This window comes from Drosophila melanogaster, chromosome X, assembly GCF_000001215.4.
Source record: "Drosophila melanogaster chromosome X".
In the NCBI taxonomy this organism is placed as follows: domain Eukaryota; kingdom Metazoa; phylum Arthropoda; class Insecta; order Diptera; family Drosophilidae; genus Drosophila; species Drosophila melanogaster.
In genome coordinates this window covers 13,783,714-13,811,579 of record NC_004354.4, presented here as the reverse complement: position 1 = coordinate 13,811,579, position 27,866 = coordinate 13,783,714, and the positions used below count along the sequence as shown (strand labels likewise).

At 41.1% G+C, this 27,866-nt stretch overlaps 3 protein-coding genes across 9 annotated transcripts; 2 read left to right on the top strand and 1 right to left on the bottom strand.

Moving 5' to 3' along the window:
• Positions 1-86: 86 nt before the first annotated feature.
• On the bottom strand, positions 87-27,866 carry inaE (inactivation no afterpotential E). 7 transcript variants are annotated; one of them, NM_001144724.2, is made up of 16 exons: positions 27,304-27,866; positions 25,628-25,873; positions 9,807-9,901; positions 9,572-9,678; positions 9,409-9,513; positions 9,242-9,343; positions 8,811-8,988; positions 8,313-8,732; positions 7,730-8,254; positions 7,530-7,671; positions 7,353-7,457; positions 7,159-7,286; positions 6,105-6,128; positions 4,916-5,048; positions 3,086-3,210; positions 87-2,786 (listed from the first exon to the last, which is right to left on the bottom strand). In NM_001144724.2, the coding sequence occupies exons 3-16, from the start codon at positions 9,899-9,901 to the stop codon at positions 2,528-2,530; spliced, it is 2,448 nt and encodes an 815-aa protein (NP_001138196.1). In that variant the 5' UTR covers positions 25,628-25,873; positions 27,304-27,866; the 3' UTR covers positions 87-2,527. The 7 variants fall into 7 exon arrangements, with proteins under 7 accessions (NP_001138196.1, NP_001138195.1, NP_788900.1 ...); NM_001144723.2 differs by lacking the exon at positions 3,086-3,210 and having other exon boundaries at positions 87-2,299; NM_176727.3 differs by having other exon boundaries at positions 87-3,210; positions 27,391-27,866.
• Positions 13,942-15,191, top strand: CG10996 (uncharacterized protein). The gene has a single exon (NM_132696.2). It carries the CDS (start codon positions 13,961-13,963, stop codon positions 15,137-15,139), a length of 1,179 nt encoding a protein of 392 aa, NP_572924.1. The 5' UTR covers positions 13,942-13,960; the 3' UTR covers positions 15,140-15,191.
• On the top strand, positions 20,469-21,242 carry CG10993 (uncharacterized protein). The gene is made up of 2 exons (NM_132695.2): positions 20,469-20,813; positions 20,873-21,242. The coding sequence occupies exons 1-2, from the start codon at positions 20,507-20,509 to the stop codon at positions 21,196-21,198; spliced, it is 633 nt and encodes a 210-aa protein (NP_572923.1). The 5' UTR covers positions 20,469-20,506; the 3' UTR covers positions 21,199-21,242.

The following is a 27,866-nucleotide window of genomic DNA, read 5'->3' as shown; positions in this document are numbered from 1 at the left end:
ATATTCCAACTAAGCAAAAAACCGTTACACTTTAAAGTTTGAAGTTTTTTGTGCCATTTTCCTAATCAACGACATTACAGAGTATTCATTTTTTAAAACGTTTTATTAAAATTTCTCGTCGCTTGGGGCTTGGCTGCACAAAAAAATATATATTTATATATCTGTATATAAATATACATATTGCATTTAGTTAATAGTAAACGCTTGTGTGTTAATGCTAAATGTTGTTCCTTAGGTAATCGGTATGCAAAATGTTAGATTCCTTGTGAGTTCCTTTAATTTGTAATCAACTGGTTTTGTGTATGTATCGCTTGTGTGAAAGCAATGGCAACGGCATAATTGTCGACTTTGGGCTGAAATCGCATCTGTGTGTCCAGGTGAAGGTACTGCTTGCAACTTACAACTATTAAACGTTACTTTCGTTATTGCCGGCAGCCTGTTTGGCTGCCAATCCTCCGGCGGCCACGCGCGTGCGGGTAAATTTACTAATGGACGTGGGCGATGCGGAAGCGGAGGCGACAGCGGCAGCAGCGTCCAAACGGAGACTATTCCCGGCCGGATAGACGCAGCCCTTGGCCCGACGTCGTCCCGCCGGAGAGCCGGTACACCTATCACCGATTTGTACTAGGCTAGGCAGATCCTCGCTCCGGGAGAAGACGAACTCCTCGGACGAGAGCCGTTTCCTCACCCGGCCACCAACCACATCCGGTCGTTTGCCATTGCTGAGCGGCGATGGTGAGGCTGGGGCCACCAAAGCCGGTGTCTCTATCGCGCTGCCACCGCCAAGAACGGGAAAATGCGATTCCAACACGCCGGGCCGTATGAGTATCTCCTCCAGGTGGTTGCCAGACGCCCCAGTGCCACCGTTCTGCCGAGCCGGTGTGGCAAACTGTTCCAGCGATGAGCTGGCACTGTAGAAACTAGTATCTGTGGAGCCCAATCCCATGGCGGCACCACCACAACCCCCGGAAATCTCTGTGCCGCACTTCCCGTGCTCCGAGCGAGTACAGCAGCCACGCTGGACATCCCGATCGCAGGGACAGTGTGGACACAGTCGCAGGCAGTCCGCGTCCGTCAGGATATCGCTATCGCTGAATGTCAACTTCTTGGCGGGCTGCGTTTGCCTCGTCGCATCGGGATCCCCGTCCAGCGGATCGGCGGACTTGGAACTCTGCACCGCATTGGCACCGTGCGGCAGCTGCAATCTCTGTAGGCTGTGGGCCGACGCAGACTCAAAGCTATCGTCGCTGGAGTCCAGACTATGCGCCGCTGGCGATTGATCCGGAAAGATGCGCGGAAAGGTGATGAACACACGACCCAGCCGTTTGTACTGATCCAGATTTCTGGTGTCCTCTGCACAGCCAGCAAGATTCTCGCTGAACTTGGGCGCCCGCCTCATAACCTTGGGCGTATGCAGCTGCGACTCGAAGATGTCCTCGAGTGGCACCTTCGGACCGCCAACGCCCACGCCCATGTGCTGCAGATAGCGCTCAATGCTGTTGGCCAGGCTAATGGGTACGCTGGTTCGCGAGGAGACGCTCGAGATCTCGGACAGCGTTTCGGGACTGGCCAGTGGGGCCAGGCCATACCAGTCGTCGTGCAGTAAATCCACTCCAGGTACCGCACCAGCATCCGAAGCTCTACGAAGGGCCTGGACTTGGGCCAGCGGCAGAGAACGTGGCTTTTTCTCGGAGTGTTGACGACCGAGCATGGACCTCTCCGGCAGCGTTGGCGGCGGAGTGAGCGCCATATCGAAGGCCACCGCCTTGAGCCGTTGTGGTATGGCAATCTCCTCAGCATCCGGTTCCGGATTAACAATCACTGTAGCCGTCGTCTCAGCGCTAATCAGCGAGGGGCTTTGCCGCAGCGCCACTGTGGCCAGGCTGTCGTCCAGAGCACTTGATATGTCATACGGCGTGGTTGCCGAGCTCAGGAGCGACGAGGCCGCCGACGTGAGCCGCGGATTTGGCTGTACACCGGACTGGTGTGGTGTCGATCCGTTGGTGAATGACGTCTCCAAACAAAGCTTGTGCTGGGCGGTCGGCGTCAGGACGAGGCAGTTGCTCAGGTTCGTGTAGGAACTTTGCGAGAGTCGCTTGCAGTGTTGCGACTGCGACATCGAGTTCTGCATCTGGCCGGGATCGGTTCGCGTCTCGAATCTCATGGCATCCGTCGGCGCACTGTGGCCGCTACAATGCGGCGGTTCAAGGTCCATATCGTGCGCTGCTTCGTTCGATCCGGTGGAGAATGCATTCGAGGTCTGGCGCTGCGGCTTGCGTGGCCCACTCGTTGTTACAACCTAAAGGCGAGTAGCGAGAGTGGTGGGGATCAGTGTTTGATTGTACTTGATCATTTAACTTAGATCTATGTTGTGGTCCTACTGAAATGTTAAACCGATTGATTGATTGATAGGTCTGATTTCGTAATATATATATATTTTGTTTTCTTCTTGGTTGGCATTTATACCCTTTTTTTTCGACTGCAGTTATTTTCTCTAATCTATAATCGAAACAGATCAAGCAATCAATTAATCCTGATCTTCACAACTGGTGGTTACATATAAATGCAGAAAGAGACGAGTAGATGTTGCGAGCGAGAGTGGGATGCATGTATGTACAGTTTCACAGATGAGCGAGAGTGGAAAGAGACAGTAGCAGATGCAGTTAGCGAGTGAAGTGGAGTGACTAAGTACAGTTACGTCAAAGTTAAGCGAGTAGGATGTGGGTAGAATTGCTAATGGTTCGATAGTTCGCTGTGGTGAGGTGTGGTTTGAGGGTGGGTGGGAGCTTACGGGTGCGAGACACAATATCGATATTGGTTTTCGTTGTACATACACAGCGAGTACGATTACATTTAGAGAGTTTAGTTTACAAAATTGGATAGGTTGTTGGTTTTTTTTTTTATTGTTTGAGGTTAGGTTGAGAGCGGGAGAGAGAAATATACATAGAGAGAGATAGAGAGAGAGACTTGTAATTCGGTTGACATATTTAAAAATTTTGTTTGGTTTTAACGAGAGCAAAATGGAAAGTTGGTTTAGTCTTTTGTTTAATGATAACAAATTTATATAGAAGGCGGGCGGCTGTACCTGGTATCTGTATTTTGTGTTGTCGTAGTTGTTGTTGTAACTGTTGTAGTTGTAGTTATTGTCGTGTTATCATTACGTCTACGAGTGGTACATGCCTTTACGGTTCGATCTCTACAAGACACGACCTGTGCACATCATCGGATGATCGGGTCACATACAAATCGGTTAAATCGGTATTCGTTTATCAGTTATCGATAATCGTTAAGTTCCATAAAAGAAGCAAAACAAAAGCATAATTAAATACATCAGTGGTTTACAAAAGTTCGTCGCATATACTAACTGTGATCTGAATCAGATCATCAAGGATGGGGTCGGGGTGGAAAAATCGCTCAAGGGATTATCCTATAGCCTGATCCACTACTCTCTCATTGCAACTAGCAGACATACGGGATCGGGTCTCCTCCCAGCTCAGCGCAAAATAGGCAATACGTTTCATCTACCATACTATATGTATTTGTTTTGCCATTCCTTAAGCTTTACAACAACCATTCCCATGCAGCAGATATTTTTAAAGGAGTTGTGTATGGTATATAGTATGATAGGTTATGTTGTGTATTTGTAGTCAAAGCATAAAAGTTGAACTTAAAAAACTTACCAAATCAAATCTTCGCAAAAAGAACTTAAATAAAATCATAATCGATCGTGTGGATATATTGGCTTTTCAAAAACCAAATAATATACTGTTTTCCATCTAGCGGAGCAATTTCTTAAACATCTTCAATCCAACAAGACCGGGATTAACTGGACATTCTGGTGTAGTAATCAAAGCAACTTACAAGAACATGATGTGCAAATACTTAAATATTCACCATTACCGATTTCAAATGTATTTAAAAGCAAGAAATAAATTAAAGAATTAATCATATTCATGTACTTGTACGTAGTACAAGTGTGTATATTCGTCATATAAAAAACAAACAGTTTACGCTTTAAAGTGAAAATATATAAGAGATATTTGGAGAGCGTGATTTAAACACGGAGATTTTGAAAACGAAATGCAAATTACATCTGTTCAACTTAAACAATAAATGGACAAAGCCACATAAACAAAATACAAGTATATAAATATAAATTTAACTTAGGCATATGTGTAAACATTCAAAGTCCATTGTCAATGCCTAACACAGCGATAAATACAATAGAGTTACTGGATTTTGGTTATACGTGTGTAGTGCTGGCTAAGTATCGGTTCCATTCTCTGGACAAACATATCAAAGCAAATTGTTGTTATATATCAAAAACAAAAAGGGCAATAAATAAATATAAACAAATCAATGTCGAACAATTTAGCATTATTGAAATTATAAGCGATAGTTGGCCTTAGACTAGATAACGTTTAACATAATTGAGTTTACATATATAGATAAATAGGCATCATCGGTGTAAATATGCTTGTCATGACTGTGTGGGTGGTAATCGCGTTCGCGTGGCTCTTGTGTTTGTGAGTTTTGGTTGCTTTGTGGCTTGTGGTCATAAGTTTGGCGAACTGCGGATTGCGGTTCACCGTTCGTGACCTCTGACCTTAAGGCTAGACTAAGGGCACGGTATAGTACAGTACAGAACAGCACAGTACAGTAGACGAATCAACTAACTAGATCGGTGCTGCGTACTCTAGATATGTATGCTATAGGGCTATAGTTAAACTATATACGGTTCTAGGACAACGACGAAGACGACGTGGGGGAGGGTGTAGGGGTGTCAACGATCAGTCATTCCATATTCAAATCGATTCCATTGCCGTCCGTCCGTCCATTCGACCGGATCTGATCAACTGGCTGTGGAATAGCTGTGCACCGAGAAGCCGCGCTCGTCGTCGAACTCGGCAATTACCTTCTTGAGGGCGGCGAGAACCTTGTCGGGCATGTGATCCTGCAGCATCACCGGCGAGATGAGCACCTCATCGAAGTCCGTGGAATCGGCCCAGATTGCCTGATATACGGGCTCCCGATTTTTCAGAACATTTCTGCAAAATACACAAGAGCTTTATTGCAATAGTTTACTTTTGGGCTATTTAAACTAACTAAATATCTACGAACTAAGGTATTACACAAATTCCGGCCAACTAAATATCCAATTTAGTTGTCACAGAAAACTCTTTCAATTTGATTTGTTTCAATAACACGTAATCTCTACTTGTCTAATAAATATTAATTGTGTAATCGATATTGGATATCTAATTGATTTATTAGAGAATGATAGGGAAATAAAACTCAACGCTACATATCTATCAGGAATAAATATTTTCATAACATATATAGAGTTCATTAATGAAAGAATTTCCATGACTCCGGCCATTAGAAGAATTGTCTTCATGAACTTTCGGGTCTAATATCATGCACGATCTATCTATCCAAACACAAAAAATTTAAGGATAATAGTCCAGCTCATATGCGAGAGCGAGAGAGAGCGACACCGAGAGAGGGATATAAGGACCTCTTTACAAAGGCAGAATTCTCATCTGAACTCATGATCTTTTTTTTTTGTTCAACCTTCTTTAGCGAAACTGATCTATTTGAGATGAGAGTTCAGCTCGTGTAGAGAGCTTCATTTGAGGCAATGGGACGATGCATGCTTCGGTGATTGTATTGTCTCATGCAACAAAGATTAACCAAAATGGGATGTGAAGAAAGTGTTCTAACAGAATAAATAGATCTATAAAATTCTCAGTCGTTCACTAGTCAACACACAAACCAAACAAGCTAAGACACAAAGAACGTGTGCGTAAGAGAGAGAGAGAGAGAGAGAGAGAGACAGAGGGCGAGCATAAACACGGGCAGAGTGGAATAGACATATGTAGACAGAGAGAGGCAGGAGAGATAGATAGATAGAGACAGAGATTGAGTTGAGTTACGGCAGCGCTGCTCAAGCTCTTCATCTTTCAATCTTTTGGATGCGTGTGCTCGGTTGTATCTTGCATCTGTGCGCGATGCGCTTTGTAGGTGTGTGCGTGTGTAAATGTGTTTCGATGTGGGTGTAGTTTTGAGTGTTGATGGGCTGGTGGGTCTGTGTGTGTGCCTACCTCCAACCACTGTCGTATTTTTGCCTGAAAAACATTTTGGTAACATTATTTTCTATTCTCATTGACTGGATTTCGGGATGGGGTGGGGCAAACAGAAATCGATCAAACACGTTCAGCAACACAAAACATAATGAAACAAGACAAAACCGAACCAAACCAATTGAAACGATAACAAGTGAAAGTAGTCGATGATCGAGAACTCCGCCGACAGCAGGGTACCATTCATACATACATACATGTGTACATACAACATCGTTAACTATCACCCAGCATATATAAATACCTAGATCTTCCGAGTTTTTTTTTTTTGTACTAAATCTCAATGCATTGAAAGATATATTAAAGTAAAATATCTTATAGTCTTGTTCGATTATTTAGTCTAAGAAAAACGTTATAATTTCGCTATCATACTTTTATAATACTTTTCCTGTCTGCGAGTTATGGGCTTTCTCATTTAACTAATATATTTATTAAAGCATGTCTGCGTTTGGAAATTCAATATGGCCCTACATTCTGTTAGTAATCCGCGTTACGGCCAACGAAATCCCCAAATCTCCACTTGTGAACATAATAATTGAAGCAGCACGTTTCGGCCATAAGTCACGTGGGTATGTCAAATCGTAGGCGAATATTAGAGTCAGCCACCGAATAGCAAAGGGCGCGAACTGAATAGAGAGTTCAGTGCCCGTTCCCGATGACGAGATCATCAGCTGTATCTCCACGGATGGGCAAGGCGATAGATTAACACACAAGACATTGCCAAGCGACGACAACACAACTCTGACGTCATTGCGAATGAGTCAGTTGCGGATCAGCTTGACATTTCACTCCATCACTCTCACTTCGTCGATAAGCATTGTTGGCTATCGCACATCAATTAGCACAGACCTTGGACCAGAGGCGCATCTCGTATCGCGAATCAAACAAAAAAACATCAACAAATAAATCAAGGTATGTGGGTCAGGAGGTCGGGTTGCGAGATCGAGAAGGAAACAAATGCGGATGCGGCCAGCTGCGGCACTTATTTCCAGCTCGTCGGACTCAGGCTACTCACTCGTCGGGCTTGGGATGATGTCGCACTATGTGAATGATGCGACCGGGCGGATATAAGGGCTGGTGCAGAGTTAAAGCTATCGAGCTGTCCGTCGGATGAGCGCTGGTCGAACGGGCAGTGCCACGCTCCTGGAATATACAGATAAATACATTTTAGTACGCAGCACAAATGGAATGAGATGTGATCCTAAATACCTCCTGGTACTGATTGATGTGCGTGTCCTGGCCGGACATGTTGACCACGGAAGTGGGTTCGGGTCCACAGCCACAGCAGATGACCGAGCAGGAAATGGTCTTCCACTAAAATAAAAATATGACAAAAATAAAACGTATTAAATATATATTAGAGAGTATGTTGTAATTGTTAATCACCTTGGGATCCACGCTGCGCTGAATGGCATTGATAAGGTCCGCTCGCAGGGCCTCCATTTGATTGAGACCGATGCGCGGCACTACATCCTTGCCCAGCACCACCGAGGTGATGAACGACTTTGAGTACTCCACGGCTGGCATACTGAAATGTAAGCATACGTTTCAATTTGAACCAATACGCAAGCTCAATCATAACCCACCTGAGCAGACCTCCTGGCGGAGAGTAACTGAAGCACTGGAGCGTTGGATGCTCGGGCTTAAGGAGAATGGCGAGTATGGCCGCTGTTCCGGCGCCCAGCGAATGGCCCACCAGCACCAGATCAAAGGTGTGCGTCTGACGGTCCGGATTCCGTTGCAGTGCCCTCTCGATGAGATTCTCCTCCTGCAGCTTGTTGCGTATGTAGATCGCCGCTTGCACCATTCCCTTGTGGCCCAGCCAATCGTCACGCGGCGGCTGCAGCGGCAGAACTTCGCCCTCGGCGTTCAGATCCGTAAGTATGTCCTTCATGCTAAGGGTACCACGTATGCTGATCACAACCGCCCGATGTGTATAGTCGATGGCCACAAAGAAGGGCGTCTCGCCCACATCCACGTGATAGGTGGCGTAAACGATATCGATGTCGCCCAGCTGGAGCGTCTTCTTCAGCGCTGCATAGTTGCACAGGCAGCAATTGTCCTGGATAACCTCTGTATCATCACTTGTACCGCAACAGCAGCCAAAGCATCTGAGAATAATGATATATTTACAATTTTTTTGCTATATGCCACAAGCTTCATACTCACTTCAGTTCCGGCACCAAATGCCACATCTTGCTGCGATTGATGATGACGTACATGGGCCAACCGTAGGCTCCCTGGGCAAAGTACATATAGTGGATGACCGTTTGAAAGAAGTCATAGTTTTTGGCATCGTTGAGTGCTAGGAACTGGGTTCGCTCCGTAATCGGTACGCCGCTGAGGAACTCATAGGTGCCATTTTTGCGCTGCCTCACAATGGCCTCGCGTTCGAGACGCTGAAACTTGCGAAGCAGAACTAATCCGGCCACCACATCCGACGGCACCACGTCCAACTCCCGAAAGAAGTCGCTCAGCAGACGGGCGATGTCCGTGAATGAGTTTCGGTTGCGCTCCGAGGAGCCCATGCAGCAGAATAGCAGGCGGCAGCGATGATCCCAACTATCCTGGTAGGCTCGCATCACTTTCCTGTGCGTTTGTGCGAAGACAATTATTAAATTATTAAATGATCGTTCCCATCATTTGGATGCAAATTGACAGACTCACCTTTGTCGCCAGTTGCGGTTCATACTGTTGCTCCGCTTGTAGTTAAACCGAGACTCTGTTTCGCGCATTGATCGCTGGTACTTCTTCATCTTTACCCAGGATCTTCCGGCAGCATCGAAGGTGCACCATATCGTGATTAGGGTGATCACCACCAGAGCCCAATTGCAGATGATAATTGCTGTGAGGAAGGAAGGAGGAAATTAACTTGAATTAACTTGATAGTCTGGATCAATGGGAAAAACCAAACAAGGCACGGTATTTGCATAAAACCGCATAGTAACACCTGCAAGCTATAAAAATATTGATACTATATACCGATGATTTATAATGATTACTCTAAGCTACGTTGATAAAGTGGTAATTATTGTTATTTAAGCCTTCAAAATGCATAAATCAGCACAATCACTAGCTAAATCTACGATTTGACTCACCTATGTAGACCTTTTTGGGATCATCGATCGGTGCAGTGGTGTAGTAATGCCCCAGCCAAACGGATCCCACCGCCAGCCAGGCAATATCGAACAGGATAACCACTGCAATGAAGATAAGAATGTGTATACTACATACATATAGGATTATTCTATTAGTGCTAACTTACAGCTCTTGAGATATATCCAAATGTTGATTGAGGTGCGCGCCTCGGCATCCAGAATACTGCCACGCATCGAGATCACACATATACCTATTTCTACACATATTGAAACTGCAAAATAGGATCAATATCAATACAGAATCCACAGAAAGTGATTCAGTATACTTACAAAATAGTATCAACAAGTAGCCTATTAGATGATAGAACAATAATTTTACGCTTAAAATTCGTGTATTATACTCAAAGATAACCAACGAGACGCTAACAATCACAAAACTGTCATAGAAATCACATCGTTTTTTTGTTTTTATTTTGTTGTTGAAGAAAAAGAAGAAGAAAAAAAACACGAAATAGAATTATGAACAATAATCGATGACTAAGTAAAATGGTACGTGGCTACTTACCATATAAAATGAATCGTCAGGAGAAATGCGCCCGGCACCACGAGATCATCAGAGCCCACAGACCAGCGACGTCTGAAGACCACAAGTCCAGGCATCTGAAATCGAAAGAAGCGAGAGTAATTAGTTTTAAACTAAAGAGCATGTACAAATCTAAATAACCAAAAAGTACAAGATTTATAAATAAATTATTGATAAATAATCAGTAGTAGATTAGGTTCGCAACAAAAAAAAAGAAACCTAATTTCATAACCCACAGAAATGTGATTATTATGCACTTCAACGAGGTGCAACACTGCGTATGAGTGATAATCTTAAACTATATCACTCATACGCAGTGCATACGATATGATCCGGGAAAGATCCTGACACCAAAAGCAATCATGATTATTTTATGAACTTATTTATTTATTTACTTATTTACTTTGGTCGCAGCTGTTCAAAAATTGCACCGCATAAGGTTGCAAGCTGCCGCTCCAAATTGTAATCCCGTTGGAAATTAAGGGGCAACCCTTGCAGCATTCAAATGCTCAATGGTGGTACAGTACAGTCATGCTTGCATGCATATATGCAAAGCGAACGACTTTGGAGCAGCTTAAGGTTCCGCCCACGACCACGCCCGCCACCCACTTCAACCCACTTGGCCGATGTCAACCAATAGTGCCATGTAAAGCAAAGCATAATCAGGGTCAAACATGAGCAGGGCGTGCCAAAAAGGGGTGACCAATAAAACTGCACCGAAAGAAATGCAGCAACATTGGTTAAATGGTACACAAAGAAAAAACAAACAGGTTTAATAACCAGTTATTTCAATCATTAATACAACATCATTGCTAGAGAGTTGTTCTTAAAGTAGACGTTCTTCTATTCTGTCTTCCGAAACATTTTGATTGGAAACCCTCCAAGCAAAGCAAATATCAGGGATATTTTCTCTGTGTGTAACAACTTGTTGGGCGGTGTGGTATGGGTCATCATGTTTGGGTAAGCCCACCATAATCGCTGGCTTGACATTGCATCGGGTTGCGATAAGGCGCTCCTGACATGGCAATCGTAGAACGGAATGTATGCTCACATATTTGCATATCCGGAAACTTGGGTATTAACAAGACTAACTAACAAAATAACCTAGCTAAGTCATGGCGCTAAGTTATGCATAGTGTTCTTATCGACTTATCGGTCACGAGAGTGCCAGCTGTGGCAAATGATTCACCGTCTTTATCGGCGGCATAATCAATACGTTAAATCAATTGCGATTGCAAAGTTCATTTGTGCCGAATCAGCATTTGATATTACAATGCCAAAGATTTCGCCAGTCGCTTATTTATAGACTAAATGCGTTTACGATCTCAGTCAATATAAACATAAACAAGCACATAATAAACATGCTGAGTGCCTCGACTAGAACTGAATATCTAAAGTTCTATATACTAACGACCTTGATCATTCGAACGATTTGAAATGCAAATTTCAATAATGCTAACCATATAATAATACAAATTATTATTTGCTATCTACCCATGGTTTTCTAATCAATTTGTGTTTATATAAACATTAGTAGTAGACTTTCATTATTTCGAATTATTATTTGTGTTGTTCAACAGTCATCGAGTTATCATTAATTAAATAAAATGAGCTTATCCATTAAAATGTTATTAGCTATATTATTTTAACAAATCAACCAGTGATTCTTATTATTACACAGTGATTATTGTTATAATTATTTACATAGCCAGCAAAAGTAATATTGACTGTATATAAAAGAATATCTATACCTATGTATAAACAAACTATAATATCGACATGGAAAATTTCAAAAGGAATTTTAAAATGCTGTATATTATAGGCTTTAACGGTGTTGTAAATGCGAAATTGTTTTGGCAATAAGAAATGCTTTTGTCCGTTTTATGGATAAGGTAAACATCGAAAAGATAATAAATTTAAAAACTACTTAAAAATGTCCAAATATTTAACAATGAAATTAAACGAAACTTGGATGCTTTAAGGAGAACGACTAAATGGTAAATAATAAAAATTACCGTCATTGAATCTTGACAACTAAAACAAAAACGACTGGATATTACATTCTAAATTAACTTCCGCATAGAAACCCTATTTTATTTAATTTCCAGAATGTTTCTTCAGTTTTAACCCTTGTGTTCTGCCATCAAATATTAAGTACCAAGTCGAGAACCTTTCGATCTTAATTATAACTTTGGCCTTCTTCAGCTAGAAAGCCAATTTAAAATGCTGACCTTTGCAAAGATATGGAGCTGTGTCTCTCGAGTCTCTCCTTTTAAATGGAACGGATTTCGGTGACAGATTTCATTGCTGCAATATTTATCACCTACCTACCTGTCGAAAGCTTAAAGTTCGAGCTGCGTAATTTCAAGGCTATTGATCCAACTGGCTGTTCTTATCGGCAAACATTTAACTTTCGCCAGCGAATCCGGTGGCAGACCAGGCCAAATATCAAAGGTGAAGCAACCAAAGCTGCAATCTAAAGGCCCAGTAACTTTGACATTGGCATTACCATTGCCATTGGCCTCACTGAACTGAACTTTAAGCGACAATGGACGAGGATGACTGACTCTGTGACTGTGACGACGATGCGGTGTCGATGTGAATGACGAGCGATGATTTTGCATTTATTTGCACACCATCCTTATATTTTCTGTGGGGTGGCGCCAATGAGGCATGATATGGAACCAGCGGCACGGACAGAAAGAACAATGCGGAGGCTTCCTCGCAGGCAACTCGAAAACCCATTACAACAACTGCAGGTATGAATGCACCCCACTGTTTTCTCTATGTACACTTGCAAAAAAAAATGGTTCTTTTCTAAGGATTTCTGTTCTCTAAACTACACTTCATGTTATCAAGGTGTTAAAGGGTTCATCGAAGAGATATGTTTATGTTTGAAGCCCAAACACATTTATTCCTATTTTCATTCCAATTTGCATTGCTTTTCCGAGACTACACACGATTTGTGCGAGTGTAGTGTGAAAAACCACGCAGCTGTCGAAGAAGCCGTAATGGGGCAAGGGCAAAGTAATTGATGGCAATCATTATTTTGTTCTGTCTCCGTCATATATCGCAGCATATTCAATTATTCAGTTATTGCCATTATAAATGATGATAATTCCTGTCACTGTTATTGGCTGAATAATCATCCGTAGCTAGCACATTTCGTACCAATTTTTCGATTACGTTCCCTGTGTGATAGTTGTACACCGTGGTCCTATAGTAAATCACACACCTCTATCGATCTTTTACCGAATGAATCGCGGATGTGATGACCTGCGTTCTGGGTACTGCCAACAGGCAACGCACGATAAGATAGTCGCGATGCAAGAAATTTATCTATGCCTCGGCAAGAGTGCGATGTACGAACAGGTGGCATGCCCTCGAATCAACAAATTGCCCCGATATTACCGCCATCGCATCGCGAAACTGAAGTTGAGTGGTGAATCCGTAGTAAACAGCCTTGATGGGTGCAATTAACAACTGGATTTATGATAAGCCATTAAGTCAATTTACTAAGAGTGTGTGTATTGCAGTTAACTTCAAGTTGCATTTGTGGAATCACAAGTGTGACAACTCGCTTGAACTGATGATGACTAAGGTCGCAAAATCATAGTTCTTTTATTGGAATCTACTTGAAAGTGTAAAGGAAAGAATTCGATATAAAAATGTTAGCTTTATACACATCACACATCAAATTAAATCATCAAATCGTTTGAAATGAAGTTAAATTGTCAGCATTGCCTCTTAAAATTAAGTTCCCATCGCTGTGCACTTCCAAGTTAGAAAACGTTGGTAACTTTTACACTTTATGACAGATTAATTGCAATTCAGTTCAATCTAAGACTGAAATGCCAGCTTGTGTAAGGAAATAATTGAAATTGACATGGCTGAGAACTGTTAGCAATCTGCTGGTTTCCGTGATTAAAGTGCATTTGAAACACACACTAGTCTCTCTCTAGTCGGATTTATCGGCAGATGAATTTTTTATTTTATTTTTATTTTATAAAATATATTTTTTATATGTATCTACCCACTTTTTTGTTCAACAACTTTGAGTAAACTTTCAAAAAGAAATTCACACAGAAGGAAAATTTAAAGTAAATTCAAAATTCAAAAAAGGTTTATCCCTAATTATGGTTAAGGTTGTGGAGGACATCTTTGGTATTGCGACCAATCCGTTTACCAAACAGGCCCAAGTGATTCGTCGCTACACGATGACCAACACCAATCGCCTGTCCGTGGCCATCATCCAGCTGGGCGCAACAATCCAGAGCATTCAAGTGCCAGATGCCTATCACCAGTTGTCCGATGTGGTCCTCGGATTCGATGATGTTGCCGGGTATACGAAATATAGAAATTATCATTTTGGTTGCACGATTGGCAGAGTCTCGGATGTGGTGGGCAACGGCGAGTTCATCATGGACGAGCGACGTGTCGTTGTATCCAAAAATCTCGGCCAGAAACACCAAACTAATGGTGGCTTTGTGGGCTTCGATCAGGTCATTTGGGATCTGGAAATGAAACGACCGGATGGCGTCACCTTGCGTCATATATCCCCGGATGGACACGAAGGTTATCCTGGGACCTTGAAAGTATTACTTCACTTCACCATAAATGACGACAATCGGTTTTTTATACAAATTGAAGCTACCACTAATCAAACGACGCCGGTAAATATATCCAATCATATCATCTTTAATCTGGCTGGCCAGTCTACCGGAATCAAGGGCATTTTTGACCATCAAATCAATATTGAGGCAATAGAAACGATGGAAACATCAAATGGCGACGGACTTCCCACGGGTCGATTTAAGAACGTTAATGATTCCGTATACGATATCCGATTGCCAGTATTCATGGGCGACCGAGTGCGTCAGTTTGAAAAGAAACCGGTAAAGGGTTACGATGTTTGCTTTGCTCTCGACAAGGAGTTTGATGCAATTAGAACGCGTTATGTGGGCAGATTTTTGCATCCGGATTCGGGCAGATTTATGGAAATATTCAGCAATCAGCCGTGTGTTAAATTCACCACCGGCAATTGTTTTCCCCAGGAACCGCTTGGTGAGCCACCAATATTGGGTAAAAAGTGCACCCGCTATTGGCAACATTGTGGCTTTAGTCTTCAGCTACTTAACTATCCGGATGCCGTAAATCAGCCGGATTTTCCACGCATCTTCATCAATCCGGGCGAGCATTATTTCCATGAAACCATCTACCATTTTGGCGTTCAGGAATCGTGGAAATGCTGTGCCGATCCGGAGGAACTGGAAGCCCTGGGCGAAGAACCACTGCGGAAACCAAAGGCCGTTTGAAAAGCGCAGAGAAGGGCCCTTGAATGGCCGCTACTTATGTAGGCCGTTTGAGAATCGCAGAGAAGGGCGCTTCCATTAAACTGTGCGTTCTATGGTAGCAACTTTGTGTCCTCAACGTAATAAAAATTTTCTAAGTCGAGTAATCATTGAATAAATAAAATTTGCTTCTCTATTAAAATGCCATTTGTATATATTATCGCACAAAGGAATTTTAAAATGCTGTACATTATTAAATAGGTCAAAATATTTAATAATGAAATTAAATGAAACTTGGATTCTTTAAGGAGAACGACTAAAAAGTAAATAATAAATGACCGCCATTGTATCTTCACAAATAAAACAAAAACGACTGGATATTACATTCTAAATCTATTTTCATACAGAAACCCTATTTTATTTCAAGAATGTTTCTTTGGCCTTCTTCTGCTAGAAAGCCAATTTAAAATGCTAACCTTTGCAAAGATGTGTCTCTCGAGTCTCTCCTTTTAAATGGAACACATTTCGGTGACAGATTTTATTGAAGCAACCAAAGCCGCAATCCAAAGGCCCAGTAACTTTGACATTGGCATTACCATTGCCATTGGCCTCACTGAACTGAACTTTAAGCGACAATGGACGAGGATGACTGACTCTGTGACTGTGACGACGATGCGGTGTCGATGTGAATGACGAGCCATGATTTTGCATTTATTTGCACACCATCCTTATATTTTCAGTGGGGTGGCGCCAATGAGGCATGATATGGAACCAGCGGCACGGACGGAAAGAACAATGCCGAGGCTTCCTCGCAGGCAACTCGAAAGCCCATTACAACAACTGCAGGTATGAATGGTCATTATACCCCACTGTTTTCTCTATATACACTTGCAAAAAAAAAAATTGTTCTTTTCTATGGATTTCTGTTCTCTAAACTACACTTCATGTTATTAAGGATTTCTCGAAGAGATATGTTTCAATTAATGCGTGCGTTTGATGTCTTCTTATGTATACCCTTTGAGAAGCGCAGAGAAGGACGTTTCGAAAAATCGGTGCGTATTAAAGATGTTTGCCATTTTTGTTCGGTAATGCTTGATATGGAAAGGGAGTTTCAAGGCTAGTCTAGTATAATGAAAAAGTTGGCTATGCTGTATAAAATTAAACATATATTCACATTATACGTATATTTGAGTTATTTATTATATCAAATAGAATAAACATATATTCTATAAATGATTGTTAAAGGCATTTCTGTATTATTAAGTCGTTATACAAAATAACACACAATAAAGAACTTACAAAGCTTACTAGGGAAATGGGCAGGATGTTGCGCTAGTTAATAGAACAGTAGTTTGTTTGTTTCCCATTTCCTGGAAACTCGTGGCGTAACAAGTGCTTACAAAGGATAAATGAAACTACACTGATTTTCCAGCACATTACATTTATGTCTGCTGGCTGCAAACAAATAAATGAATTCCAAGAACTGCAACAACAATTAAGGCATTTCGAAAACGTATCACAGTTTTCAGCTCTTCAGTTAAGCTAATGAATTAGCGGAAATGCCAAAGAAATAACGCAATCAACCTGCAGGAAAATCGTTTGTAAAGCTCATGGAACTACCCTCGAACATGAATATGCGGCTAATGGGGCATCTGGCACGTTTTGGATCGATTGGAAATGTAACCTGATGTTTTGTGTACCCCAGATTGTTGACTGTTTGCTTTTGGTAATACTAAATTTAGCGAACATTGCCTGCGAATACATTTTCTTAAAGTCTATAAAAAGCGAAAGCGAAGGCCAGCGGGACGGGACGAAACGGGGAATATCGATCTAAATTTAGCTGGACCCCTGTGGCGATACCATTGGTGTTTAGTGGCGTTATGGGACCGCTTTTCCGCATTTCGCAATTGAATTTCCACCTCGCAGCTTATGGTTGTCCTGCAATTTGGTATATATTATTCCGATTTTAAACCATTTCGGGTACGCGACAAAGGTAAATGGCGCACACACTCGCCGCTCCACGGAAACTGCAGTTTGCCCTCTGGGGTTTAATTGCACTGCACCCGCTTCCGTCCATTTTGCATTTTACTCTTTACCATCTACCTACCATCTATTCAGCGCCTCTTTTCCCCTCGTCGACGTTTATGAATAACTTTATAAAACCAGACCGCACACTCTGATTGCGGTTTCCACTTCCTTTTCTGCCATATTATATAGTTTCAGCATTCGCGTGACGCACTCCCTCTCTTTCAAGCAATTAAAAAAAAATAGGACCCAAAAAAAAAAAAAAAAAAAAAACCAAATTAACAAAGGGACATGCACTTCGAGAAAATAATACTAAGATTGATTTTTTAAATTTACTGTTTTTTTATATGTATAAATATAAAACATATCAGCTTGAAATTCATCAAAATATATAGCAATTAAGATACAAACATTTTACGCCATAATTTGGCCGCTATTAAAGTTGCGTATTTTGGTGAAACAATTTTGGTTATACTTGTCAAGGGTGTCGACCAGGTCGACTGGGCGGAAGGACAACGAGGGAGTGGGTGGGTCGTGGGTGGCTCATGGGTGGGTCATGGGTGGTTTGGGTGGCATGGAGAAAAGCGAGCCAGCGCTTTGAGAAAGGTAAACACACGTAGGAACTCGGCATGTTGGGGATCTAATGAGGGGGTTTGGCTTGGCAGCATTTTCGCCAACGAGCCGCTAATGTTGCGCCCAGCCCCTCGAAATGGGATTCCTGCCTTTTTTCCTGACAGAGCGTTTGTTTCTTGGCACACTCACCGTCGCCAGTTTAGTGGCCAACGAATTGAATCACTATAAACTGCATATCTCATTATATTCATGAATCTGTGTGAAATTATGCTGGCCAGTAAGATCAAAGATTGCATTTTTTTAAAAACATATTTATTTGCTTCACATTTTAATGTATATTTTTATATTATCAACTAACTAAGCGATGATTCATTACGAAATATTCTATTTTTGTCTCGCATCGTTATCTCTTCCAAAAACAAATTAACATTCAATATGCTCTCAGCTGATTAATCTCTGATTTGATTTTAAATTAACACATCATTTTCGTACACGTTATTTTTGACAGTTCAATGAAATGGCTTTGAAACTGATTGACAACCTACCGCAACACTTTTTTCACATCCAGTTTAGTAAATTTTTTAAGAGCGTTGATTATATCAAAATTTGATTTTATATTGTACAATTAGAACATCTGTGAATGCATAAAAATTTTCTGCACTTTTTCCTAGTAACGATGGCAATATTTGCGTGACCCAAATTCTGGACTTGTGTAACCGGCAATCACGTCGTAGATCTATGACACCGATGTCTATGTCTCTGTCAATATGGCACATCGGTGGCTGATTGACAGGCCCATCACTAACACCATTATCCATCACTTCACTTGGCGCAAAGCCTTTGTGTTATTTGTTGCAATTGGATCAGAATCGAGCGAAAGCCCAGGGCCCGACAAACTCATGCACGATATATGTACGCACATCTAGCAGATATCTACATATATATATTTATATATGTACATATATGTCTACATATATATCGCGGGCATATCCTTTGTCTGTAGGTAAAATGTGTCGGCGGTGGAGCCAAAGGAAAAGCGGCAGGGAAACTGAGGAATCGGAGGGGTCGCGTCATAAAAACAATGTCATCACAAGGCAGCGTATCGGGCGGAAATGAACTAAAAGGCCAATGCCAGCAGCACTCGGAGACAGTGCGAAAGGGATGGAACGTGAGCGGCAGAGAGAGAGAGAGAGATGGCAACTATAGGAAAGACCAAGATGGAGATACGACATCCAAACGGCAAGCGGCAGTGGCAGTGGCAAAAGTTGCGCCAGGAACCAAACAAGAGCAAGAACAAGAACAAAATGAAAGTTTTATGGCAATAATGACGAGCCCCGTTTAATGACGATAGAGATAAAGACGATGATGTCGGTTGTGGATATGAATAGGATGAGCCATAGCGAATATATCGGGCATTAACGCGGCGGCACATACATATAAAATAGAAGCGCTGCATATGTCAAGGATATACTTCAAATCGAAGCTAGTTTGTGCTGACATAACATATAAAGACATTTGGTTAAGCAATTTGTTAATGCATCTACCAATGAAAATTATACATATGTATACATATATTCTAAGCCAGAGATAACGAACATCTATGCGTACACAATTTAGTTTTAGCAACTTGAATTTTGTGAAAATGATGACGAAGCCTTATCGAAACACTTTAAGTACATTTTGATAAAATATATACCAAGCAGTGGAGTGTTTATTGTTATCTAGAACAATTATTGACAAGCTTTTTAGTTAAAATTCCAAAGTTCTGACAGTGTTGGGAAACTAACTATAAACAAGAGCATAGATTGCTATCCTTCGCTCTGGCTTTTCAGTTTAGTTTGGCTTGGTTTTCAGTTTTCATGACAGGACCAAAATAGGAAAAGGGAGGCAAGAATGCTGTTCATTTGACATTTTTAAGCAATTTCCAGTTTGAGTGTGTTTTTTGTTTTTTGTTGTTTTTTTTTTTTGGTATATTTGTATATGTGCTGTGGGAAAATGTTCTGAGAGCTTTTCATTGCTTTGCATCTTTAATTTCCTTAGTCCGCTATTTCTTTTATTTTATCGCATTTTGGTATTTATTATATCCAATGGAATGTGGCAAGGCACGAAGGAAATGGGCGAAAAGGAAGGACAATGATAAAGGGCAAGCAGGAAACACGCAAAGAATGCTGCTGCCAGCTCTGGATTTTTGACCCAAAAAGAACGAGTTACAACATATATATGTACATAGATAAATTTAAACAAATTCCGCCCAAGCGTCCTAAATTTAATTAGGGGCTTCTAACACTTATTTACAGCACCAAAATGAAATAATTACTAATTAACATTCAAGCGCTTCTTTTTATACTATTTTAAGAAATATTCGTAATAATTTTACAATTGCGATTTTAAATCGAAAAATCGGTGTTCTCGTTTTCGAAATTGTAAGAATTTTTCGATTTGTAAACGGGTAATTTTGTCTGGCCGAAATGTAAAGTAAATTGATTTTCTTTTTAATATAAAATCTGATCTTATTTACTAAGGCAAAAAATAGTTTACTCCGTGGTCTATTGATGTTAATGTCAAAAAGAATGGTTAAGATTCTTGTAACGCACGATTTCTTTATTCAAATAGAACTGAATAAATCAAATGGTCTATTACAAAGTGCTTTTAAGCGTTATGCTTTCCTAATTAAAGGGCAGCAACACATCGATAGCTCTTCGATAAAAACGTAGACTGACATCACCTGTCAACTGTCGTCCCTATAGCGTGCACTACTAAAATTATTTTTGCCCCACGAGAACGTAAACTACAATGAAGGAAATAAAAAAGAAATCAAAGCCAAAACGCAAGCCCACTCGCATGGAAGTGGAGGAGAGTGAGCCTGAGATGCCGTTCTCTTATAAGACGCAGCCAGATGAAGGTGAGTCTGTGAATGGGGAGGCACATACCTCGGATGACGGCGATGAAATGGAGCTGGCCACCTTCAAAGCCGCCAGCAAGAAGGGTGTCATCTACATATCCAACCTACCCAAGCACATGACCTTGACCCGCCTGCGTGAAATCTTGGGCGAGTACGGTGCCATCGGCAGAGCTTTCCTGCGGTCGCAGAAGCTGTCAAGTGAGTGGACCAAGTGGCATACACATGTATAAGACCCACTAATTACCCAATTACTTTAGGAAAGCCTCATAATTTCCTCTTCGCCGAGGGTTGGGTGGAATTCAAATCGAAACGTGTGGCCAAACAGATCGTTCCACTGCTCAACTACAAGCAGATATCCACGCACAAGAAGTCCCCATTTTATTACTCACTGTGGATCATGGAGTACCTGCCGCGCTTCAAGTGGGCCCGTCTAAACGAACTCATGAACATCGTGCCGGTCACCAACTCTCAGAACCATCTCAAGTTCCTCAATAAGAAGGCGAAGAAGGCCAAGAAAGTTAAGAAAGCCAAGAAGGCTCTGGCTGACAGACTTCTTGAGTTAGTGCTAGCCTCTAGCATCTAATGTTAACTAGATTGCAAATATACTTAAATAAAGTAGATCAAATGAAAATCTTTTATTATTTAGTCGCCCAAAATTATTTGAAATTTACTTCAAAAAGTTTTTTGGCCCCTTTTACGTTGGTTTTCCGGCTTCATTGTTTGGAGATGAAAAATGGATAGGAAAATCCACAGTGAAAAACTATATATATAAGCAATATTTACCATAAGAAAATATTTTTAAAATAGCTATCTTGACTTTGTCGTATATATTAAAGAACATATTTGAAGATTCACGAGTATAAACATAAGACACTCCTGACAAAGAGATGCGAAAATTGGAATGGGTGAGAGGAGTTGAAGGAGACGACGTGTTGAGTGCCACAATTTTCATCTTTCTGTCTTCCTTACTGCGGCATCATTTTCTCCGCAGGCTGCACCAAGAGAAAACAAAACAATGAAGAACGTTATAGATGGCAAGTTTCCCGACTTTGAGACACCCACTACACACAGTATTTTGCTGCAAGCTTTCTTACTCCTCCTGCTATACAAACTTTCCAAGCCACACAATCTACCCCTTTCCTTAACACCAATTTACCAGGTATGAAAATCGCAACGAATGCAGGAAGAATGCTCCAAATGTCTAGAGCCTGCACAAGTATGCAATTGTTTGTGGCAAACAAAATGCCAAACAGAAAAAAGAAGCGACAACAAACAAGAGCACCGACAAACTTTTAATACATAAAAAAGAATACAATGTGTAGCTTTAAAAATAACTGATACCGGAAATATATTTGAAAAACTTAAGAACCTTGAAAGGAATTATGTACAATAAGTTAGAATTTTGGCATTATTTTTAGGCCCAGACTCATAAACGGCTTTACAATCCTGACTTATTTTTCCAGAGTGTGAAAAGATAGTAAGAAACAAGAAGAGGAAGACTGTCGACTGTGACCGGTTTGGCAAAAGACGGTGGTGAGTTTTTCAAACTTCACACACCGTACACATACTACATACATATATACACACATATACCTACATACCTACCCACCCATCCACTTGGGCGTTTCTTCAACAACCCTCCTCGAATTTTACTGGAGCATGGAGAAAATGCGTGGATGACACACACAATAGCAGCAATAGCAAAAGCAACAATAAACAATACAGTGCACTCCAAAGAAGCGGAACATTTCCTACACTTTTTAAGTTCACTGTACGGTATGGAAATAAAACAAGTTCGAAAGAAGTCGTTATTTTCCCTACAAAGTGACTCAAAGTGACTCTACCAGAGTATGGCAGAGTATTTTGCTTATTTTAAAGATTTTAAATTCGCTATGAAAGTATATGATCAATACCTTGAGTGATTCGAGGGTATACTGTGATACAAGGAAGACGAAGATTTTCATTCCGGCACAAACAAAATCCGCTAAAACTCGCCGATGGCCGTCGTGGTGGATGATGATGGGTGCTAAGGTGGGTGGTTGAATGGGTGGTAAGGTGGCACAAGTGACGCTTTCGCTTATGGCGACAGCCTGGCAGCTTTGACATTTGCATGTGTATTATGCGTGGCCCTGTGGGCATGTGTTTGTGTATGGCGAGTTTTCCACACCCTCGCGAATGCCAGAGCATCCTTCTAGATGGGCAAAAATCCTTCAAAGTTCAGAAACAGAACAACAGGCAACAAAATCATCGCCACATCGCCTTTTTTTTAAAACTTTTTTGCTCCATTTTTGTTCGCTTTGAGAGCTAGACATATGGACAGATGGTCAGAAGGACAGCAGAGCAGCTGCACAGACAACAGACAGCACCCTTGACATTTTCCAATCAAGCTTTTGGACACAGAGATTGGCTATTGGAGGATGGCCATCTGATCCAGATATAAACTGATCAATTACCGACTGAGCTTGCTAGCATAATTGGCCTTCAAAAGTCATTAGACTCGATGCACATGAACAAAAAAAAGGTATCTTGGAAATTGAACTTAGTAACTAAAAACTATCACCATAAATTCCAAATCATATAGTTTCTTCCTTGGTGAAAGATGAAAGCAACCATGATATCAATATCTTATAGTTTGGTTATACCTTAAGAAACCCTCCAAATGTTCGATTTATGGAAGAGCAAAGCTATTATTAGACCCTGGATTACATGTAATATAACATATTTTTGAAGTTATTTATCGCAACCCGAACTCCGCTAAACAGGACTTTGTGGTTCAGCCAAGATTTATCGGCTCATTCCGTTCGCTTTCTGGTTGTCGTCGCATCCGCGGGATACCATCCTCAGTACAGCCAACTCCATGGCCAGTGCGGTGTGGCCCAGAAAGCTAAAACTGAAACTGAGACTGAGAGACCGAAACTGAAACAAAACACACACACAGCTCCTCCACAACATGGCACATGGTCCATCCGCAATCCTTCGTCGCGAATCCTCCTCCGCAGTTGAGAGGAGAAGTTTGGAGGGCTGCTCTGCTGTACTGCTGCTCCTGCGGTTTTCGTCCCCAAAAATAACTAACCCCCGATGTGAGAGCATGGGCCACACGCCAGTTTTGTGTGTGTGTGTGTGTGTGTGGAGGGGAGGGAGGGAGGGGGTTGTCTAAAGTAAATGGCAAAATGGAATGCTTGGACATGGACAGAACGGAGCAGCGAAGCAGCCAGGGTAACACGGCTAAGCCGGCTACGGAAAAATCAGCAAATACGCCTGTATTTTTTGGCTGGCGTCTGTCGCACTCCCTGCCCTTTCCCATTTCCCTTTTGCATCCTCCGCCTTCCCCCCTCTTCAACGCTCACTTTTCCATTTTCCCGCTGGCAGGCGACAGCCACCACCGAAAATTGCCACCCACCTTGCATACACGCAGGAAAATGATTAACCAATGTTGCGACCATAGGCATTTGCAATGGCAATGCAAGACAGATCGCCTCGACTATAAGATACCTATTACTCAAAGCAAATGAAGCGAGAAAAAATTACAATTGCAGCAAAGCAAGTTTCTTTTCAAAGAACTTTCAATTCACTTTTTATATACGAGTTCTTCGATGATGTAGTTCAAATTGCCAAAAACAAAAATATGCTCATTTATTTATTTTTGTGTAATTTAGAGAAACAGCCATTGGGCGTCTACAAGTTTTTTCTTTATTTTTAGCCCGTTTGTTTAATTTGATTGTTTTTATTTTCAATTTCTACGTCGACTGTCTGCTTGTTGATATTCCTCTATTTCTATATATTGTACATAAACATATATTCCTTGCAATCTCATTCTGTTAAACGATAATTGTAATCATTTCGAAATGGGGATGACTTTATCTGGCCAGAAATCGTTATCATCCGTAAAATGTGGGGGTTGGTCGCATTCAACGAGATTTTAAACTTATAAAGTCTAATACCTCTAATACGGGGGATGACATTTATCTAGCTTTTTATCAAAACATGGTGCGATAGAAAATCGAAAAATTGATTCAAGCGTCCTTTTTTAATTCAATTAGATGTACTTCATTTTTGAAATGCAATTAAATTAGAAAGTACATCCTAATGCGTTCTACACACGCTTGGGTTACTAAAAAAAATTGATTTTCACTGAAAATATTTGGTTTAATTGGTTGGGCTGTCCATGTTTGCCAGCTTTCAAAATTGAAATATTCGATCTCAGCTGCCTTAACTTACATGTATAAGCATGTACAAAAGGCTAATTAAGCTACAAATTCATTGATTTATTCCATTCGATGATATAATGGACCCATGGTCCAATAAATGTGATTGAAATGCTAACAAACGAACCAATGCATCCATTAAAATTAATTTCACTAATCGGTCGGTGGATTCGCCTTTCCATTATGCAATTGAAGTGAATTATTTTGTGGAACGAGGCTCGTTCCAATTTCCCGTCGACTGTCAAACTTTGAAGTACATATGTAGTTTCGTTTCTTTTTGTGTGCTTATTATGCTGTGTCTACAATTTGGCAAAATTACAAACCAAACAGTAAAATCAGCAGTCTGTGAATGTGTGAATGTGTGTGTGCGGCAGAAAGAATCAGTAAATATATATATTTATATATATAATATAAACTTATATAGATGGATGAGTGTAGCCAGATGGAAGACAAGTGTGTACACCGAGAAAATAATATTTGTGAGTTTATCCTACTTCGAATTGCCTTCAAAGTTTTAAATTTTAAGTTTTTGAAATTACAAATTTTTCTTTTCAATCGGAACTTGGAAGTTGCGCATTAAAGTGATGTGCTTTAATTATCTTGATATGTAATAGTATAAGGTTTTAAGTTTGTTTTTTTTTTTTAAATTATAAAAATTGTTTTAGGAAAAATGATACGAATGGTTAGAAATAAATACCAGTTTTGAAATCAAATCAAATCACTTCTTTGTGTAAGGAATGCAATTGTATAGGGCTTCCCTTTTTTTAATTTTTTCAGACAATGGAAAAGTGTGCAAAAAATGCTTACCGCAATTTGTTGTTGCCAGCGCGACGCTGGCTGCAGTCGGGCGTCGCTGCTGACGCCGCTGCTTCTTCGGATGCTGCGGTCGCAAGAGAAAAAAGTTGGCAACTTTTGATGTTTGTTGTTTTGGCTGTTTGTTTTTGTTTTTTTTTTACTTTTTTCCTTGGCTTCGGTTAACGCTTTTCACCGATCCGCTGCTTTTTGCAATATTTTATGGCTTTTATTTTCCACTGCTTTGCTACTTCGCTTGCACTTTAACACACAAAATTCCAAAACATTAAAAAAAAAAATATAGAGAAAAAACATTTCACGCTTGGCTTCATTAGCATTATTGTTCGTTTATTTGTTATTCGTGTTGTTTTCCTTTAACACTTTCTCGTTCGCGAAAGTAAAATTATACGGAGTTAGATGGAAAGAAGGAGAGATAATAGGAGCAACTAAACTAGCTGGATTCCATAGAATTTTGTTGTTTGTGGATAGCTATCATTTACGCGATTTCTACTAATTGTTGTTGATTGCGTTTTTAGAACGAAACCATAATTATCAACTTAAACTTGCAAATTACATTGTATAGCTAAACTTTTAGCAAAACTTAGCGACTAAATTGTCTTTTGGCCACTCGAAATTCAAACACGTTCAAGGAAATAAAGCACAGCTGTCATTACAAATGGACTTTCCCTCTAACTTTAGTGTACCAAGTACATTGGGTTAATGGCTCTATAAGAACATTTTTCATTCAGCGTTTAATGTGCCCATAAAAGTTAAGCTATGCTGTAATTTAAGCAGAATTAATTCAGTTTCTTAGCGTCTGGAAAACCGCGAAGCTATTTCATTGATCGACTTCAAAATTTAAAACCTATTACTAAGTGCTCTAAAAACTAGGCACCATTTAGGAGCCAACATGTTTGCCATTTATCTGATAGACTTGAGTGTTTCCTTTAGATTAAGGGGAACTCCGATTCAGGATGCTGCTAATTATTAAGGAAGCTACTGGATTCGCTTAATCTCGTTTTCATCGTCGTCGTTAGCCGAGTACCGAGTAACGGTATCGGATGGTATCGAGTACCGGTACCGAATGCCGAGCACCGTTAGGCAGCTGCTTTTAATGAGCCTGAACTTTCACACCGCTGCAGCAGAATGTAAAACTATTATGCACACTGCAAAAAACAAGCGCTGGTCATTCGCTACAATTACTAAAAAAAAAATAATACTATTTCCTTGAGAATAGCATTTTAATAAATTAGAAATTGGATCTGTGAAATAAGAAATGAACTATTAACCAAAAGCTATGTTTAAGAGCATTTTAGAAAACTTGAGAGAAATGCTCGATCGATTTGCAACTTTGTATTGATCAAATGGCACTATAGAGACCAATTCTACCTTTACATTTCTTTCTGTGTAGCGCCGACGGCCTTGGCGGCTAATTACCGGCGACCGGTAATGCGGTCGCTGCGCCGTCGACCCTGCGTGGGCGGCGCAGCCTTAATCCCGCTCGAACGGATTAAGTCGATGATGCTGGTATGGAATGGAATGGCTTCGGCTGCAGGTGAATCGATAAATGGAAATCGCTACTCCTCTCGCTCCCTCTCTCTCTCTCTCTGTCACTCTCTCTCTTTCTCCCACCCTATCTCCGCTACTCTTTGGCTTCTTCTTTCTTTTGCTTTCTGTTTACACTTATTTACCATTCAGTTTTTGCTGCTTTTCCGCTTTACACACAAACACACACATACACACATAGACGCGGTTATGTAGAACAACCACTAAAGCACCGTTAGTCTAACAGCATCCAAAGATATTCGAATTGTCTTGCCGCTACCGCTGCCGGCGTCGCAGTCGCTGTCTGCTTCGACGTCGGCGTCCTCATGTTGTTGTTCTTGTACTTCTTGTACACTGCTGCTTCCTCTTCCTTCCTTAGCTTTTTCCCCATGGAATTTGCACACACGACTTTGTGTTTACGTTCTTGTGCCGCGATTTAAGTACTGTTATAACTTTTGCCTGTCATCACTAGTTTGCTTTTTTTGTCTTGTTTATTTTTGTGTATTTTGCATAAATTCCCGGCTAACAATTATATATTTTCGTTTGTTTTATTTATGCACCGCGCAGTGCTTATTGTTGTTGCCGTTTCTTGCGGGAGAGATGCGACGCGCACGCAGCGTCGTCAATGGAGAAAAATAAAAGAGAAAGCGCCCGCTCAGCTCAGCCAGTCTCCGTTGACCGCGCGGTTGGCGAGCTTTCTTGCAACTGA